Source organism: Pistacia vera, unplaced genomic scaffold (genome assembly GCF_008641045.1).
Source record: "Pistacia vera cultivar Batoury unplaced genomic scaffold, PisVer_v2 Contig300, whole genome shotgun sequence".
In the NCBI taxonomy this organism is placed as follows: Eukaryota; Viridiplantae; Streptophyta; class Magnoliopsida; order Sapindales; family Anacardiaceae; genus Pistacia; species Pistacia vera.
Window position 1 is genome coordinate 548,553 of NW_022196114.1, and position 20,029 is coordinate 568,581.

The 20,029-nt window shown below is 33.3% G+C and overlaps 2 protein-coding genes across 5 annotated transcripts; both read right to left on the reverse strand.

Annotated features, from left to right (window-relative positions):
- Nucleotides 1-6,478: 6,478 nt before the first annotated feature.
- On the reverse strand, nt 6,479-10,544 carry LOC116135557. Its single transcript, XM_031421268.1, has 2 exons — nt 10,346-10,544; nt 6,479-6,900 (listed from the first exon to the last, which is right to left on the reverse strand). The coding sequence occupies exons 1-2, from the start codon at nt 10,501-10,503 to the stop codon at nt 6,777-6,779; spliced, it is 282 nt and encodes a 93-aa protein (XP_031277128.1). The 5' UTR covers nt 10,504-10,544; the 3' UTR covers nt 6,479-6,776.
- A 3,180-nt stretch (nt 10,545-13,724) lies between these two features.
- LOC116135537 (V-type proton ATPase subunit H) lies at nt 13,725-19,710 on the reverse strand. 4 transcript variants are annotated; one of them, XM_031421242.1, is made up of 12 exons: nt 19,601-19,710; nt 19,118-19,189; nt 18,460-18,585; nt 18,225-18,327; nt 18,074-18,146; nt 17,621-17,686; nt 17,395-17,512; nt 16,309-16,470; nt 15,950-16,075; nt 15,703-15,828; nt 14,452-14,631; nt 13,725-14,314 (listed from the first exon to the last, which is right to left on the reverse strand). In XM_031421242.1, exons 2-12 carry the CDS (start codon nt 19,145-19,147, stop codon nt 14,066-14,068), a joined length of 1,359 nt encoding a protein of 452 aa, XP_031277102.1. In that variant the 5' UTR covers nt 19,148-19,189; nt 19,601-19,710; the 3' UTR covers nt 13,725-14,065. The 4 variants fall into 4 exon arrangements, with proteins under 4 accessions (XP_031277102.1, XP_031277104.1, XP_031277103.1 ...); XM_031421244.1 differs by having other exon boundaries at nt 19,118-19,159; nt 19,601-19,704; XM_031421243.1 differs by having other exon boundaries at nt 19,480-19,633.
- Between the last annotated feature and the right edge of the window lie 319 nt (nt 19,711-20,029).

The window sequence follows — 20,029 nt, forward strand, 5'->3', positions numbered from 1 at the left end:
CTTTTTATTATTGCCAATAAATCATCCTTTTTTTGTTTCTGTAATGAAGATAATTGTAAAAGTTAGATCTTATAGATGAGAAGAGGTCAAAAGATGAAATTTCCCATACAATTTTCAAAGACTCTTTATAGAATCTCCAAGCTTAAGTAAGCTAGCAGTGATGATGTAACCAAATTACAGAAGAAAAATAATACAGTCATTGATGGTAGTGCACTGAATAATGTGACAAAATCTTTACCGTTGATTAATTTTAACTTAATATTAATTAACGGTTAGGATTTTGTTACGTCATTTGGTGTACAAATTCGATGCACTACCGTCGGTGACTGTAACATTACTTATTACAGAAAGGCTGAGACCCATTTTATGTGTACCCAAAATAATACTTTCTACTACCAATTTTATAAATAATTTTTTTCATCAATTCTCGATTTTATTTTTTATTTTTTTTATTTGCGTTGTACTTTTGTTCCATTAAACATCAGTATACTTATTTTGTATTAAATTATATGAATTTCGGATATATATATAGCAACACCACACAGTTTAAATGGTGTTAGAGTTTGACATTAGTAGTATTTATGTTAGAAAACGCAACCTATTTATTAATTGTGTCGGGTTCGTGTTAAAGGTTCTCAATTTGCAAACCTGTTTATGACACGATTAACAGTTTATGAGGATTAATCTGTTTATTATATCAATCACACAAATAATATATTTCAAATGCAAATTAAGTTAAGTTTTGAGCCTAAGTACGAGTTATAGCGCAAATACATAAAAAAAAAAAAAAAAGAAAAAAAAAAGAAAGCAAACACAACAATTATAGCAATGGTTTAATTAATAATTTTCCAGCGTCCAAATCTGGAAGCTAGAAATTACAAAGAAAAGTTTGAAAAATTACAAGAATGATTCAACTTTTATATATCTCGTTCTTGAGCAATATTGAAAAAATCAACCTCAAGTTGAGTAATATAAGATTAACTAAACCTGAATATTAGTGTCCAATGTTTTTTTCCTTAGCATCCAGTACTGAAGACAATAAAAAATATAGTTGAAATTAATTTAAAAAGTATGGTATTAAACTGAAATAAAGGCAGCCCAATACATGTAAAAAGATGGAAACCATATTAAATCAAATGCAACAAACATAAAACAATTAATTAATAGAAAATAAACAAAATTCTATCACTATTTAAGACAAAAGTGTAAATTTAAAAAAGAAAAAAAGAAAAGATGAAAAAAACAACTGTCAAGCACATGGGGGGTGGGATAAAGTAGCAAAAAATTGAAGAGAAATAAATAAAAAGGTGGAAGAGTGAAGACAAGATATACTAAGAGGGGGTTGATGTGGGAAGCATGTTTTATGTTTTTTCTCTCTTGTATTATTCTTTTGCCAGCCTTCCCATACCCTTTTATTCTATTCCACCTTGTCCACTCCAATCACAAATGAGCTTTTTTTTTTTTTTTTTTTTTTTAATCATTGGGGTATCTAGACCAATTTGCATGCATTTCAACTAGTCTCTTAAAGTTCTTAAACTATCGATCGGATAAAAACCCTAATGACCATCCCTATTAGTGTTTGGGGGGACTTGAACTCAAAATATCACTACTTTACTTATACATTTTCTTGGAAGAGTGTCTTATTATTGAGATGTAAAATGGGTTGTTGAATAAAATTTTTTTAGTTAGGGATGTAGAAACTCCGACCTCGGGGTGCATTTTAAAATAGCAGGCCTAAGTTTTACAAACCTGGGCCTACCCTGGCTTTAGGCCTGGGTTTGGTTGATATGATTAGGAGTTATTTTTTGAAAATTTATTTTTAATATTAATGATACGAACACCGGGACTCTACATTGAAATCTTACACCGAATTACGTGTCCCGTGACTCACACCAGCCACGTTTCATGTTCACAAATTTTTTTCTAGTGAACGGCCGTTTATCAACTATGGATGGCTGTTCACTTATGATGGACTCCCGTCCATATTATATGGACAGAAATCCACATTTAAAGGACGCCCGTTCATCAGTAAATAGAATAAACAAAAATAATGGACGGCCATTCATAGGTTATGGACGGTCGTCCCTAAATAAAGGACGAGTGTCCACATATAATGGACACCCGTCCAATCTTCAAATAATAAAATTTTTATAAACAAAATTAATAGACGGGCATTCATATGTTAGACATTCATATGTTAACGGACGCCTATCCATTATTAATGGTTTTAAAAAATTAAAGACAATTTAATTGACGAGAAAGACAGAAACGCTGGAGGAAGAGAACCAAGAAACGAAGGAGAGAATTAAAAAAACTAACTATTGAAATTGAAGGATCTGAAGAGGATAAGAAAGTTTTCGAATCAATTGCTGCTCGAGCGGTTGAATTGGAAACTGAGGTTTCGAGACTCCAACATGACCTGATCACTGCGATTAGCGAAGGGGATGAGGCGAGTGTGAGGTGGCAGAGTTGAAGAAGAGTCTGGGAGAGAAGGGAGTGAAATTGGAGGGATTAGAGAAAGAAATTGATGGGTTGAAGAGTGAGAAAGCTGACAGTGAGAAGAAAGTGAGGGAGTTGGAAAGAAAAGTTGGGACTTTGGAAGTGACGGAATTGGAAGAGAATAGTAAAAGGGTGAGAGTTGAAGAAGAAATGAGGGAAAAAATTGATGACAAAGAGAGGGAAATTAGTGGGTTTAAGAAGAAAGTTAATGTTTTGGAGTCTGAATTGGATAAGTGGTAGGTTGAGAAGAAGTCAGTGGAGGGAAGTTTGAAGAAATTAGAAAGCAAATCCAAGGAAATGGAGGCCAAGATTTCTGAGTTGGAGAAAGAGATTGATGAGGTGAAGACGGTGATTAGTGGACTCAAGGAGAAGACATTGGATGGTTTTAATGGGAATGTGAGGGATTTTAAACCCTCTGTTGATGATGGATGGAAGAAGTCAAACTTGCAATGGCCGATTGTGGCTGCGACTGCTTCGGTTGTTGCCGTTGCTATGATCAGTGTTTGCTATGCACGGTGAAGGTGAATGCATATTTGGGTCACGAGTATGCGATAAAATTTCAATTTTGATTAAGGGACGGCCGTCCATAATGGTGAACGACTGTCCCTTTATTTTATTTTTTAAAGTATGGACGGGCGTCCGTTATAACCTTGCCATTTGAAAATGGACTTTAATCCCCTGAAGTTTCAATGGTCATTATATGAGTTTTTCAACAGGTAATAAATCTAATTAGTCAAAAAGTCCGTGGACGCCAGTCCTCATGTTAGGGATGCCCGTCAACAAGTTAGGAATGGGCGTTCAAATTTTTTTTTATTTACATTATGAATGGGCGTCCCTTATTTGCGGGCACCCGTCCATAACTGATGAACGAGCATCCCTAATTTTTTTTTAATTTTTTAAAACCATTAATAATGGACGGGCGTCCATTAACATATGAACGCCCGTCCATTAATTTTGTTTATAAAAATTTTATTATTTGAAGATTGGACGAGCGTCCATTATATGTGGACGTCCATCCTTTATTTAGGGACGACCGTCCATAACTTATGAACGACCGTCCATTATTTTTGTTTATATTGTTTATTCCATTTACTGATAAACGGATGTCCTTTAAATGTGGACTCCCGTCCATATAATATGGACGTGAGTCCATCGTAAGTGAACGGCCGTCCGTAGTTGATGAACGGCCGTTCACTAGAAAAAAAATTGTAAACGTGAAACGTGGCTAGTGTGAGTCACGGGATACATAAGTCGGTGTAAGATTTTGGTGTAGAATACCGGTGTCCGTAGCATTATTGATTTATTTAATAGAGAGGGGCTGGAGAAATTTATTAGGGGGTTATTAGTAATTTTATATTATTAAGAAATACATAGTTGGACTAATATGGCCTAATGTTAAATCCGTTCCACCTTACAAGTCTCTGATGTGTCATGTCAAATTGTTTGTTGAAGAAATCATAGAGGATCTTCTCTTTTCTCTGCCTTCAAATCAAGTCAAATCTCATTTCTTTTGTCACCCTAAATTTGATAAAACTACGGTACTGCTAATATAACCAACTCTCTGATTTGATACTATGAATATCCGTGGACTTTTTCTTTGTTTATTTCTTTAATTAAGATTTATAGGCATCATCCTTCATATAGTACAAGCATTTTTTATTCATTAAAGAAAGGTACAATTTTTATTTGTTTCGCATATAGATTATAGAACTTGTGGATATGAAATATAATTTTCTTAAGAAATAATATTTCAAGGGATATAATTTATATGAACACCATTAAAATTAAATCAAAAGATACTTTCCAAACTTTTAACCAAACTTAGTTCCGGAACTTAATATGATATCCGATATAATTTCATTTGGAGTGATGCTATTGGTCCTTTACATTTTACTTTTAAGACCCTACTTAGTTTACTGCATTAAAATGTTTATCATATTCAAATGTCTTTATAAACCTCATTTACTTTCAAAAATACCATTTTATTTATATTTTTAATATATATATAGTTGAATATACTGTTTAGAAATGAAATTTATTTACATGTGTTTTTAGAGTTAAAGACATTTACCCACCCAAGGTTTGACGAATCTACGTTTCTCACCCATGGTTTCATAAATTGTAAATTCTCACCCAATTTTAAATTTTAAGTATTAAATTTAATAGTTAAAAGGGTATTTAGGTTTTTTATCCAAAAAATATTGAACCCTAATCTCTCTCACTCCCCCAAATTAGTAAAATTTCAAAATAACCCTCCACATCTTAAAATTTTCTTACAACCCAACCCTTCCTCTCCGCCTCCAACTCCACCACCACCAACACCACCGGTGGCCAAATTTTGCCCCCACGAAGAAGATGAAAGGAAAAAGAGAAAGAGAAAAGAGAAGAGAGACAGAGGCGGCGAAGGTCAGATCTAGTTGCCGAGGTCTGGCCGCTGCGGAGAAGAGGAAAGGTGAAAGAGAGAGAGAAAATAGACTAGAGAAAGAGGTGGAGAGAGAGGCGAAGAAGATCTCAGCGACCAAATCTGGCTACCGCGGAGAAAAGGAAGGTTAAAGAAGAGAGTGTTATTGAAATAAATTTGAAAGAGTGATGGTTTTTTTTAATTCTATTAATTTGAGGGTTAGAAAGTAATTTATTAATTTACTCATTATTATAATAAGGGATAAAAAGAGTATTTGACTAGTGAGACCTAATCAAAGCAAATTTACCTTGACAGAGTTTAAAATTGGGTGGAGATTTGCAATTTATGAAACCACAGGTGGAAATTTGTAGATTTGTCAAACCTTGGATGGGTAAATAATGTCATTTACTCTGGGTTTTAATTTCCAAAATTGTAAGAATAACAATTAAAAAATTTGAATGCATCAAACTAACTTATAAATTTTGGACAAATGCTGAAGAAGAAAAATGTAAAGAAAAAAATAACAAAACAAATTACAATTGCAAAACATAAATTCTATCTCCATTATGGTTCCATGAAAGAAATATTTCAATTGCATAAATCTCGTCTTTAGTGTTTGAAAATAGAATTAGGTTTTATGATTGAAAGAGGGGAAGTAAAATTTTTAAATACATATAACTCTTTTATTTCTTATTTAATAATTTTAATAAGCAATAAAATTATAATTAAAAATTTAATAATAATTAGGGTCCAAAGAGATAAAATATGGAAACCAATAGCATCACTTTTTCATTTATTGTATTAAAATTGGTGAAGCTACAATAAATCTATTTTGAAATGGTGATGAGAGAATCCAAAAATAATTAATGGGATTAATTTTGTTATGAAAGGGTAAGTTATTAATTTTAGTAATTAATAATTGCAATTCAAAATCTATAAATTAATGATACTTTAAAGCTTTTTTGACCATTGATATTTAAAAAAATGGAGGTTTAAATGTCCCTAATTAAATAAATCCAAAACATATTGTAACATACAAATATCTATTTATTTATTTATAAATAATAAATAGTTAAATGTGCCGGTTGAGGGAAATTCACCCCCAATAGGCCCAGTAAAATAGCCCAAACAAGCCTCAAGATCCAATGGGCTGACACTAAATCACTAAGCCCAACCTCAAATTTGTAACATTATTATTAAGTATTCGAAATTCTAATAATTACATAACAAATATTATTTATGATTACATTGAATAGAAAATTGGACATTTTAAAATAAAATAAACCCTCGAAAACTCAATGAAATTAAAAATTTGACCAAAATCAGTATCCATTCATCAAAATTTAAGTGTTAAGCAAAAGTTATAGATTAAACCTTCCCACAAATAATAAAAGATAAATATTTTTTTTATTAGAATTTATTTCCTAAACTATTTAGAGGATAGATTACAAATAAATTGCAAACAAACAAGAAAAAAAAATTAATATTTAGTTTTTAAGTAAAGATAATTGAAAATTAAAAAGAAACAAAAATAAATAAATAAATATATTCAAATAAAATGCCATTAAAAAGAGTCTTGATAAGGGGACAATTGGCTTGGTTATTTTACCTTAAAAGTCGGCTCTTTAAGCAAACCCCATTGAACCTTATTTCTATTCACCATGATGTTATGAACAAACCCATTTACATTACCACCTAACATCATTAAGACAAATTGAAGCCAAACAAACCACAAAATTGTTAAGAGACAAAAGCTGATAACTAGAAACTATGTTGCACAATCATATAGTATGTGCCAAGAAAGGAGGAGACATGGAGATAACTACAAATTTCATGTACACTCAAGATTCAGGTGATGAAAAAGAGAAATATTACATCAATCATCATCATATGAGACATGGAAGCTTGTGGTGCACCCAGATGCCGCTGGATCCTCGGCCCCGCAGCAATCATAGAACTTGGCAGCATACGGCGGATCATCAGGTCCCAATTCATAGTACCTTCAATCAATCAATCAATCAAATGGAGATACTATCAGTTAACAAGTCTGTGTCCATACTTCATGTGGTATCTAAATGAACTTACAAGAAAAATATCGTCGCTCATATTGAAATAATGACATCTCCTAGTTGCAAATGAAATTCCCAAATGTTAGTCTAAAGATTCATATCAAAAACATACACAAGGGTATATAACCTGAAAACTTCATTATCTAAACATTCACAAGTTAGCTGTCAGTTCCTACCATGTCTTCGAAAAGTTTTCACTAATTATCTGGTTAGTATATATCATATTTAATTAATGTTTACTCTTTTCTAGATTCATCTCCACCTAGGGGAATTCAGATATTTGGCTTTGCATAGAAAACAGTGTCGGTCAAATTATCATACAACCTCAAAGGGAGTCCAACAATTGAAAAAATAAAAAAAATTTATGCACTACTAATAGCCAGAAAGGGCGCAATCCTACATACAGAAAGCATATGCAATAGAAGGAACCAAATTAAGAAAATTAATGGGAAAAAAAAAAAAACTACACATAGAAAAATCAAGAGAACACGAAAGATAAATTAAATGGAAACTACAAAGCAAGAAAACAAGCTTAACAGATCCAACCTTGTAGCCCCATTCATTCAAAAGCATTCTGTTTTTTTTTTTTTTTTCCCAACCAAAGAGTCGAAAACAATCCTATAGAGACTCTTTAATGTCCTAAAAATTCCACCACACTTCTAGTGATAACACAAGAGATTCCAGAAAGAGAAAAGAACATGGCCCAAAGTTTTCTAGCAAAATACCAAAAGCCGGCTCAGTTTTAATTGTAGAACATCAGCTAGTTATAAATTTCTTTCATTTCACCAAATTCTCATCATTCAGAATATGAGAAAGAGACATTGCCAATTCTGTTATTGCTTCCCAGTTGGCTGTTGGGCCTGCTTTTATCAGATCTGGATTTCATCAAGGTTCTGTTGCAGGTTGTGGGACCAAGCAAATTAAAAATTTTCCATACATATAAATGTCAAAGAACTAGGGAACAAACTGAGAATTTGGTAGATGTATACTGTGAACTAAACTAAATGTATCATTATATGTCTGATTGTAACTTTTCAGAGAGTGCACCCCCCACCACCCAAAAAAAAAAAAGTTTAATCGAGGCAGAAAATGATCAAGTAAAATTTAAGTATTCTGCCAAGAAATCCCCCACCCCCAAAAAAATCAACCTAAAGAAGGAAAAAAAGGAACAAGATATCTTAAAACTGTGTGCTCTAATAATCATAGTGATAAAAAAAAAAAAGGAAGATATAATTTAACTGAGGCAGAAAAACATCAAGTACAATTTGAGGATTATGCCAAGAAATAGGACTTGTAACTTAAGTACAAGAAATTAATAGAAAAAACATCACAAAGGAAAAAAAAAAAAAATATATATATATATATATATATATGAACCGTATATGAAAAATCATAACAATGCTTACTTTCTCACAGAACAGCCTTCCTCTTTAATTTAATAAAAGAGTATGGTATTTCCCCATACCATTAACATCATCACAGCCCCAAGCCATGACCAAAAGAATGACTGCCAATGGTGCTTCCACACTTCAATCACTTTATACTAAGTGCAAACGATGTTCGTAAGCAACAATAAAACCACTATCAACACCTCTTCATTTACTGACACCCAAGAAATATATCGTAGCAACAACAGAAAACAGCCATTGAACAGAAGCCACTAAACAATCATAAAGATTATCACCTATACCAGATACCCAATATTCACTGCTTATGAAGATTGGATAATGTTTGAAGCTGCCACCAAAATTACTACAGCCATGCTGCCACAATTAACCAACCCATCAATGTCCTCATCATCACCTCTGCCACACTCAAAAAAATAATGCCATACTTACAGCAGGCCAATGCTATCCAAAGTGGTGACTGAACTTTGATAATATTGTAAGAGATTCAGTTGGTTCCACAGCTCTTTCTGTGTACTTGACGTAGCAGGCCATGCATCCTCCTACAGCTTGAACCCTAAGACTTTCCACTTCAATCATCTACTAGGGGAAACACCAAAATCGCTCAAAAGGAAACCCTAATGGTATAAGTGGTTCCATGATAGCATGATTCACATGTAAGAGGTATGATGTAATGGGGTGCATCATAAAATTTTTACACCCAAAGAAACCATTTAAGGGTTATATCTCAATGGCAAGACACCAAGGAGGTTATGGTGGTTCATGAAAATAGTGGTAACCATCTGACTAATGTTCAAGACTCTCGGTGGTCCATAAATAGGCCTAAACAATCTTATGATAACAACTAACATCAATTTCCTTAACAAAAATTACCAAAACTTCCATTATCAAATTGGCCATTAAGAGAAATGCTCTTTTAGCCTCTTTATAATTCCTACATGTGATAGACAGTCTGACAACATTATTACATGATCCTATTGAATCCAGCTATGGTGTTAAAGCACAGTTTTAGGAGGAGGAGAAATTGTGTTTTGTGTAAATGAGTTTCTAGAGAGTTTTTAGTACCTTTAAGAGTCCATAGAGCTATAAATTGCTAAAAGGGGGATTCAATAAGGCCATTTTCTATTTTTTCAATGAGTAATGTAATTTACCATCACCAAAATACCAGTTGAGCGAAGGTCAGCATAGGTTCTTGCAAACAAGAGGACAAATCAAACTTGGACATCACATGTTACTTGTCTCTACCAAATTCACTAAACTCATGCCATAGATTGATATTTGCATTTAAGCACAAACCAGAAGCTGATTACACGTTAATATCTACATATGCCTGTGCGGAGTCAAGAATGTCATCCATAGCAGTGATGCTCAAGTCAGATAATGTAGCACAATATCCACGATTAGTAGAGAAAAGGTACTGATGGTCACACTCTAACAACTATCGAGTCATCTAAGCCAGCCATAGAGCTACAAACGTAAAGATATTAACATCACTACAATTTCCAGTAGCACTGGCCACCACCCATAAATCCCCTAATCTCTAATGAAGACCAGGTGGCACCATCATTATAATGAATTTAGTGATTGCAGCAGTCAAAACATTTTAAATTTAAATTTAAATTTCTCATATTCCTCCGCAATCAAACAAATTATAAACTGAGCACGACAATTTGTAGGACAAAATGATAGATTAAATACTATTTCTATTTATCAATCATCACAGCGTATTTGCAATGAAGGTAGATAACTTGACCGCGAAAAGGTACAAAAAAGAGAACCTAATAGAACAAAAGGGTATTCAAAAGTGCAGTCATAAACACACCATTCGATTCGCTGAACAATACATTCAGAAGAATCAGAATGTAATAATCTTCAATCTATCTCGGTAAAAACATTCAAATAGAACAAAAGGGTATTCAAAAGACTGATGAAAGAACAATATAAAGAGAGAAAGAGACAGGGGGAGTGACCTTTTTTGGTCGTCGTGACGACGGCAGACAAAAAAGGAAGGATGGAAGCGGCAAGAAGAAGAGGTGTTGGATTGAGAAGTGTAAGTTTGATAACACCTCTTGCATAATTTCTCAGTCTCTTGCTCGTTCTCTTTCTCTTTCACTTTCCCATTCTCCATTGCTCTCTGTAAGACAGGTCTAAGAGCATTTCAACTGTGCTCTTTATCTGGGAGAGTATCACTCTTATAAATAAATAGTATTTTCACACTTTTTTTAAATATAAACAACATAATTTTTATTCAAATCTAATAGACTATTTAATTTAATAAAAATATTTTTTATTTTAAAAAAAGAGACTTAATAAAAGAGAAAAATAATAAATAAAATTTATAAAAAATTATAGTTTATTAATTAAAATTAGGATAGAGAGTAAAATTTGACTCTTTAGACATAGAGAGCCAAACTGATTTTTTAATTTATATTTTAAAGATAAAGAGTCTATTGGACTCTTATTTTTATGGATGGACTATTTATAATAAAAAGTTTAAGTCATATAAAGAGTCATTTAGAGATGCTCAAATTAAGGGTGTTCAAAAGAACCTGTTAGAACCGGAATCGGCGAGTACCCGAGGTTCCAGTTTCTACCTAGAACCAACCGTCAATGGGTATGTTTCGATTTTAGTTCCTATAGTTAGGAATCGGAACCAGGAACCGAGACTAATATAAAATAAAATTAAAGATTAGGGGGGTAAATAAAAACTTTTGTAGAAAAAGTAATGTGGATACATTTATATTTATATTTCATAACATTTAAACTAAGTTGGTTTGATTTTTGAGAATCTACCTTTACAAAGTAATGGAGTTTGTAATTTTGAATTTATAATTTGTAATTTTATTTTTGTTAACAAGTGTTCGGTGGGGGGGTATTATAAGTTTTTAAGGGTTTTTTTGTCATTTTAAAAACTTTTGGGGGGTCATAGTAATTTTACAGGGTACCCATAACCAGAACCAGAATCGTTGTTACAGGTTCTGGTTCTGGGTACCTAGGAACCGGAACCGTCGGTTCCGGTTCTGGTTCCAAATTTCAAGGAACCGTCGGTTCTGGTTCTGGTTCCTTCAAAAAATGCAAGGTACCCGGAACCAAACACCCCTAGCTCTAATACGGGGAATAAATAGAGTTTATATGTGTAGACTTTTTTTTTTTTTTACCGAGGTGTCAAATCAGTTTGCCTATACAAACACCTTAGTCCAAATGATCAAGTAAGTCATATATATATATAATCTTAATGTTTTCTAAGCTTTTCATTAATTACTTTCAACAATTGTACGGATAATTAGTTTAGACAAAAATTATGAGCGAACGACAAGTTCCCCTTAAGGTTTGGCCTAATGACAAGTTCCCATCCGAAAAATTTCAAAATGATAGTTTCCACCCCTAAATTCAAAAATAGTCAAAAAGTAGTTATGTCATTTTGCCCCCTATATATAAGCAAAAAAACCCTAAACTACTCCTATCTTCATCTTCTTCATCTCCCCATCCTCCTCTCGTCTCGATTCACTTGCACCTACACCTCTACCAAACCTGCCACCATTTCCTCCTCCACCCCTTTCTCCAACTCCTCATTTTCCACCCATTCACCCTTGCGCAAACCTAGAGAACATCACATGAAGAATTTGAATTTTTTTCCTTTCAGTTTTTGACTTTCTGATGATTGATCGATAATATGTACTTTGTGTTGTGTGATTAAATTGTTTAATATATTACTGATTTGGGTTGAAAGTATTTGTAATTTGTGGTGCTTGTGATGGTTGTATGTGGTGGTTTTGTTGGCGGGTTTGGAGTTGGTGGAGGCTAGAATCGCACCCAACCGGATGTGGTTCTCACCGAATGAGATCGAGGATTTGGATTCAAAGAGTAAAGGGTATTTTCGCCAGTATAGTGACTATCAATGTCAATTAACATATTTCACTAACAGATATTAACGGTGGCTGGGAAACTGCCGTTTTAAAACTTTTTGGGTGGGAACTTGTCGTTAGGCCAAACCTTGGGTGAGAAGTTGTTGTTCGCCCTAAAAATTATAAAGTCTCTATAGAAAAAAAAGTGTTCTTAATAAACTAACCAGAATTTCTGGAGTCTATAGTAATTAAATAAAATTTCAAACCCTATACCAATGTAACGTAACTTGAATACATGAAAGTTATTTTTATATAGAATATCATTAATGAAAGATTCTATTATATATAAATTTTCAATTGAAAAAAAAAAAAAAAAACCCTAAAATTTGTTTCTTCACAGGAATGAACAGATTCAAAAAGACCAATAGACAACCATCACCTCACCTCCATCGCAACCAACACCCACCAAGGTAGTTGATGTTTCTTCTCAAACTGTCAAGCACATTACTATGCTGCATCACATCAATCACAAGAAAGGTAGTTGTGGTTGGCTATTGCATCACCGAAATTGAAATGTAGCTTTTTCTACCCACTGAGTATAAGCCTTCAGTCAGTTTAAGCTTATCAAAAAGCTTTAGTTTTGTAGATAATGTATGAGTTTCAATTTTAACTTACTTTATGTGTATGAGTAAGACCAATCCTACGAAAACTGTTTTGCTTGTGTTTAATCCTATGAGAAATGATTTCCTTGTGTTTGTGTAAGATTACGAAATTCTCAAAGTTTTGAATTTTGCCTGAATTATGTTATCTTAATAGATTTTTGTTTTGCTTAACAAATTTTTCTTTACTTGTGTTGTTTAATGAAGTATTGAATCTAAATTAAAATATATTTAATAATTGTTTGCGCATTGTTGGAAAAAGACATCTTCAGACGCGGATCCGGGTAAAACCAGCCTGCCCCCTGGCCCAGGATTTCAAATCCCGGGTATTCACCCGAATCCAAGTTTGCTGCTCATCTATCCGGGCTGGGTCTAGACCCGGTCAAATCCGGCCGGGCCTGGAAAACTGACATCCCTATACAACATTATATGGTACCTACATACTAAGAAGTGAAATATTATACGATTATCAATGCAATCAATATAATCCATCTGGTATACCATTGGAAGAAACATTTATGATAAATCAAATCTATTGAAAGGGGCTATATTTTATCTTGTAATATATAATATATATATCAAATACCTGATTTCTTCAACATCCTTGAACTATCTTACCAGAAAAATCAGATTTTTTTTCTTTCTAATAATAGGCTGAAAATCTCATGTAACTACAACCCAAAAGTAATGAAATAATAAAATGAGGTCAGCAAACAAAACAAAGTTGAAAAACTATAATAGCATGAACAATAGAAAAAACTCACCTGACTAGTTGAGTTACCCGTACGTGTAAACTAGCCTTGACACCTTGGTTTAAAAAAAAATAATTGAACAATAGAAAAGGGTAACATATATGCATGAAAACTAAAACATTATTGGAAAGGTAAAGCGTTATTTATCAGCTGAAAATCTCACATAATTACAACCCCAAAAAATACAGACACAAATTTTATTCAGCAGCTCAAAGTCCAAAAATAAATTTCCACAATACAATAAATAAATTAATTCTTCACAGCATTTTCATGGCTGAACTTTCTCAGGAAATAAGAGCCCTGATACATTCATTACTCGACAATAATAGATGAACAATGAACACCTAAAGAGCCGATATTCGAAGCAATTCCTTGCAACTATTTCCATGATAGATGATACAAACCACAAACCATCTTAATCCATGGAGATTGAACTAAACCTGCAAAAAGCTTGCATATTTGGCGCCTAGGAAAAGCCTTTGAATGCAGAGTAGAGAGTTTTTGGTAACCTCTGCGTTCTCATGGTTCATCAATTTCATCACCCGTTCCTTGGCCTTGAGGTCTGTTACTATGATCCGCCCAGCTGGATGGTGCTGGATGAACTGTGAGAGATCAAAGCAAGCAACAGCGAGAGCTCTTGAATCACTGGATGTATCCAAAATCGTTATGAGGACCCTTAGAATCTGAGACAGAAGATAATGTATAAGTATTACAGAAGTCTAGTAATTTTCTCAAACAAAATGATCAAAAACTATCAGACAAATAAAAAAAGCGGGGAGTTTAGGGTGGAAGAAACTGTCCGTAAGGACTGAAAAATTACCTGGAAATCATTCTCTTCAAAGTTATTAATGTTATCACGCCAGAATAAAGGATCTTTGTGCATGGGAGACCAATCAAGATGACCGAGGAGAACTTCTTGCTTGTACTTATCAAAAGAACTCAACCTCTTAATGTTATCCTTCAAACCTTCCTCCAGTTGGTTCAGTGCCTCCAATAAATCCTATAAAAGATCCAAATGTGTTTAGAAAAACAGCAGCAAGGGGAATATATGGTGACTGAAAAGGGTAAAAAAAATTCAGCAACTGAAGTTGAGACTCAGCTGAATCACAAGACTAGTGTAATTACATTCATGCTCAATATAAAGTTTCGAGTAAGATGAATGATTGGTATCTAAATTTTGCACTGGATAACAAAATGTGATTAGTACGGAGGATATTGCCAGAGACGCAGTTCATATATAACACACTGAGAAAGAGATGTGGGAGAGTGATCAGACTTCCAACAAGCAGTAATGATGAGGATAAATATAAAAGAAAACAAATGATAAAAGGAGCAAGGCTTAATAAGTTGGAATATTTAGGACCCAAAGAAAAATGCTGTAGCTTAAAGAACACAAGTGATTGAGGTTGCTCTGACAAATGAAACGTAAGAATTATAGAAGGCAGACAGAAATTAATAAAAGTAGGATAAAACAGGTATAATAAAAGTCTTAAATTGTCAAAGATAGTATATATAGAAATGACAAATGAAAAGTTGTCAAAGTAAACCTTAAACAGGAAGAAGGAGAGATTTGAGTTAAGCTGTGCAACAAAAAACAGGGGAAAACCAAGAGGAATGCTAATTGATATGGGGAGGAAAACATATTAAGCCACAGAAAGAAGATGGTAATAAAGCTTAATAATACAAATTTGAAACTGAAACTGTATAGTTGACACCAGGGTTAGGGTATGACAAGTCCAGTGAGCATACCTTCTACAAGCTATAAACTATAAAGTAAACTCTTAAACATAAATAATAAACAAAACAACAATGTCAACAGTATTGTCTGGAAGAAAGCAAAAACAATATTTCTACTACATCAACAGTAAAAAAATAAGTCCAAAAAAAAAAAAAATAATAATAATAATAAATTAAAAAATAAAACAAAGTAATATCTAGTCATTATAGCAATTTACTGATCACTAGTAGACAGCTTCATGATCTCCCTTCATCTTGATGTATTGACTAAGTAAGTAAATGAACAATCAGCCACAATAGTAAATGGTAGTATGTAGGCAGTAACTTCTCTTACCTCATCACTCCAGGCTTGTGCTTTTAAACTTTGTACAATTTGAGGTAGCCCAAGGTCTATCATATGGGCAGCAAAAGTACCTTTGGGGAGCAAGTTCCTAAGGGTCAAGACAACCACCCTGACAACCTGGTAAAATAAGAATTCCCATCTTCATAACTATCAGATCATGCATAACTCATTAAAGTGAAGCAAGTATACACTAAATGAAGTCAAAATGAATATGAATTAGACAAAAACAAAGCCTAACCTTCTCTTTTGTGGAACTCTTAACAACCTCAATTAGTCGTGGCAGAGTTCTTGTAGTTGCCAAGTACTCAATTGCAGGCTCATAGAAAGATAACAGCCAAACACAGAGACATGTTTCATAAAGAAGCTGTAACAGAGAATAAGCTGTCAGTTAGAGAAACTTTTTGGTTCAAATAATGTCTACTCAATAAAATTGAAGCACGAGCAACTTCATTTATCAGTTCCAGGACTAAGAAGTTTCAGGATAATAATGGGGAGTTTCCCAAATGCCATTGAGCCTGCTACAGCCAGCATTGGGAATGGACCAACTCCAGTCTTCAAAAATCAGTAATTACACAACCCAGAATTTGAAAAATTTACCTGGATAGATTGCTGGGTTGATGCAGGAGAAATTAATGGAGTCAACAACTTCACCCCATCAGCTTGAACAAAAGAAGATCTCACCAGAGGTTCCTTCAATAATGCTGCAAGGCAATTGACAGCAACCGGAATGCCACGACCAGGATGGGAAGGATTCTTCAACTACATATGACATTGGGCATCAGGAGTATGTCTATAACATCTACTAACAAATATTGAAACAGCACTTAAAAAAATGGACAAAGGAGGATCAGTTAGAGAAAAGTTCAACACAATGAAGAACTTGAAAAAACATTGCAGACCAAGTCTGGACTCATATATCGCAGTGAAACGTTGTCATTATTCCAATTTAACAAAAAAGTCCAATGTTTTCACTAAAGACTTGGTGAACATTCAAGGGAGTAAGGAGCCTTGACATACGATGATAGAGCTAAAATCACAGAATCTCTCAACTAAATAGGGAAAACAAGGATCTTACATGGAAGATAGAGTTGTTGAATTTGGGATGTATCATGATAAAATTAAATGAACTATGGCACGTTATAGTTATACAGATTGAAGAAAATTACAAAGAAAATAAGAAAGATAAGGAATTTGTTGTAAACATCAGATACAGGATCATGGAAGCATCACGCAACCAACCCTAAATGAGCTTAAAAGCAGCCAAAATTCTGTAACTTAGTATTAATTCAAATTTAGAGCACTACATCAAGATGTAAAATTCCTGCTTCTGAATCTTAAGGACTCAAGGGCTACCATTTAATCCATCCCAAACCTAAAAGCTACAAAAATACCCCTAAATACTATTGTTAAGGAGAAAAAGAAAAACACCGGTTTATTTTCTTACAGAAACTGAAAATATTGCTAATCATAAATGAATATTTAAGGCTTCAAATAGGCCGTATATTGTTCGTTTTAAGTGTACTTTTCCTTATATTTCCTCTTATCTAAATCATGGAGAAGACCACTGAAGTGCTTAAGCATTCAACAAGCGCTTTGGTGTCAAATTTTTGTCATGAGAAATGACTTAGGCACCAGCCACCAGCTGCATGGAAAGAAACATATAACCAAAAGCTACATACTAACCTGTGCACAAAGCCATTCAACCAATCCTTTTAAAACATCATCAATGGTTGTTGATTTTCTCTTTGAATTTGAGGCTTCTCCATTTGAGACTGGACCATCTTGTGATTTTGGCCTAGCACTATGATTACATAAAAGGTTGCACAGTTAATAACTGAATGTAGCACTCCATTTGGTTGATTTCTTAAAATTTTGCAGTCTTTGGGTAGATGGATCATGTTTCAACTACCTTACAATCAAAGCCAATATTTTGCAGCTCTTTTCTTGTATGAACCAGTTGCCTTTCCAGAGCAATCTGAAAATAAACCAAATTGCAGATTGTTTTAGTTTTTCATCATTTTTAATAGCATAAGAAAGCTAGCCATAGATTGTTTGCAAAAAAAAAAAATTTCATATAAACAAATTAGTATACTTCTCCAATTTTCAGAAAGAGAAACAAAGAATAGAAAATGGATAACTACAAGTCATAAAATATTGATAAACAAGAACTCCTTAAAAAAAATGAGCACATGCATATTTAGGTGTGTGTTATGTAACATGATATCTCTAAAAGGAATGCAGACAATAGAGAATTTTAAAATCTAGGAAAGAGTATAAGCAAAACATATTAGGGTAAATAAGAAAAGATAGCAGAAAATCAATTACAATTCAACATCACAAACATTTTTGCATAGATACTCAACTTAAGAAAGGTTCATAAGTATCTTCATCTGCAAGAGAGTTATCATGGAATAATCTGGCTCTCTTTGGATTTGCTGCCAAAGTTAAAATAAACAAGATGTTAATCTGTTACAATGTTTAAGCGACCAAAAGACCAACATTATTCCAGTTACCTGTAAGCATTTCATCAATCAAAGCCAGAACATACTCTACTGTTTCCTCCTTAAATATATCTCGCAAAATGCTAACAAACACCCGAACATATGATAGACCATCCTGAGACAGTCAATTGACTCGTCAGTAACACCACTGATAATTTAAAATATCATTTTATACTATGATTCAGATAAATCTTCCCCTGAAATTACAATTAGACACCAAAAATTAAAAAGAGCTATAAAACATTACATCATCCAGCAACTGTGCCCTGTAACTTTCAGATTTTTTATCATATCGTCTTAACAGCTGAAGACCCGTTCCTGATATCAGCTTAGTTGTCATGTATGTCTCCCAAGGGATATCCCTCCTTAGAACCTTTAAAACAAAATAACGTGTTAATCGAAATACAGATTAAATTCACTTCCTGTAAAAGAAGAAACCATCAGAAGAACAATTAAACAGGATAAAACCTCTACAAGAACCAAAGATCAAGTTAACTTTCCACACAATATCTAATGGTATCTGGCTGTATTAGCTATCATGAAGTTAACACTACATTACCATGTATTCATAAGCTGATCCCCATTAAAAAATATACAAAATATTAATTGTTTCCAATGTCTTTCCCCCCAATACACTACACCTAAAACTTTTTTATTTTTATTTTTATTTTTTCATTTTATAACAGACCCAACCTACAATTAATTACACGCTTTAATGTATCATATTCAGCTAATCAGTTGGCCGATTTCTTGACACTTATCTTCTTGTTTCACGCATTTCCAGTAAAATATCTTTAGACAACACAACAAAATGTCACGATCCACAACAAGAACTCAGTTATACATTAAATTCAAACACAAATCCATCACAAAAACATTCAAATAAACCAAAAGGGATCACCAACCTGTTCTGTGGTTAGTTCAGCAGGCTCCATTGATCCGAAAACCTAACAAAATTTCACCACCAATTTAGAGACCTACAATAGAAATCCACATAAAACAAATCAAATTCAATAAATCTAACTCAAAATTTCCTCCACATTCACACAAAATCTTAGTAACAGAGCGAGAATCTACATAACAAAGTCCTCAAAAATCAGTTCGAACAGATCAAACCGCTCAAATCTACTTCAATTATAGTAAAAATTCCGCAAAAATTTGAAGTTTCTAGCAAAATTAAAAACCACTCAATTTTTTTTTTTAAATAAGAAATGAAATAGAACACTTAAAATCGAGAAATTTAACGAAATAACTTCCGAATACTTACCAATTTCGCTTCAAAATCGAATGAGAAAAAATGTCGAAATGATAATTTTCAGATCCCGTAAACAAAATTATGAAATTAAAGTAGAGATTTCTAGAGAAAGATTCGGTGATCCATCGCGTACCTGAATATTTCTCTCTAGTGTCGTTGTGCACTGGCGAAAGAGCAGAGCCCATGAAGAGCCGTGAAACAAAACAGATCATTGATTGGCGAGATGCGATTGGCTACTGCTTCGAGTACCGTTGTCCCGTGCTTGTCGAATCTTGGGCGTACACGTGTTTTCGAATATGGTAGGCGAGTTGTGGACGGTTAAAGAGAGAATCGAGTACGGGACAAAAATGAAACATTAATTTGTATTAATTTATGTCAGTACAAAGCCAAGGGGCCAAATTAAAGGAATAAATTTTTTGAAAACTCATGTGATCTTATCTTTTTTTTTTTTTTTAATTTAATTTAAAAAAAAAAAATCTCAACCCTTAAACTTAAAATCCAATAAAGAAATGATCATGATGTGTTACATTTCTAAAATAAGTAGATAAATAATAATGAAAGT

Bases quoted from the DNA above. Each gene is read 5' to 3' on its own strand.
- LOC116135557 (XM_031421268.1), bottom strand. From the start codon at position 10,503: ATGGAGAATGGGAAAGTGAAAGAGAAAGAGAACGAGCAAGAGACTGAG. The intron at 6,901-10,345 runs GTCACTCCCCCT...GATTGATTGAAG, and splicing joins CGTCACGACGACCAAAAAAG to GTACTATGAATTGGGACCTG.
- LOC116135537 (XM_031421242.1), bottom strand. From the start codon at position 19,147: ATGGAGCCTGCTGAACTAACCACAGAACAG. The intron at 16,076-16,308 runs GTAAATTTTTCA...TCTCTGTTACAG, and splicing joins CAACCCAGCAATCTATCCAG to CTTCTTTATGAAACATGTCT. The intron at 14,632-15,702 runs GTAAGAGAAGTT...GATCTTTTATAG, and splicing joins CACAAGCCTGGAGTGATGAG to GATTTATTGGAGGCACTGAA.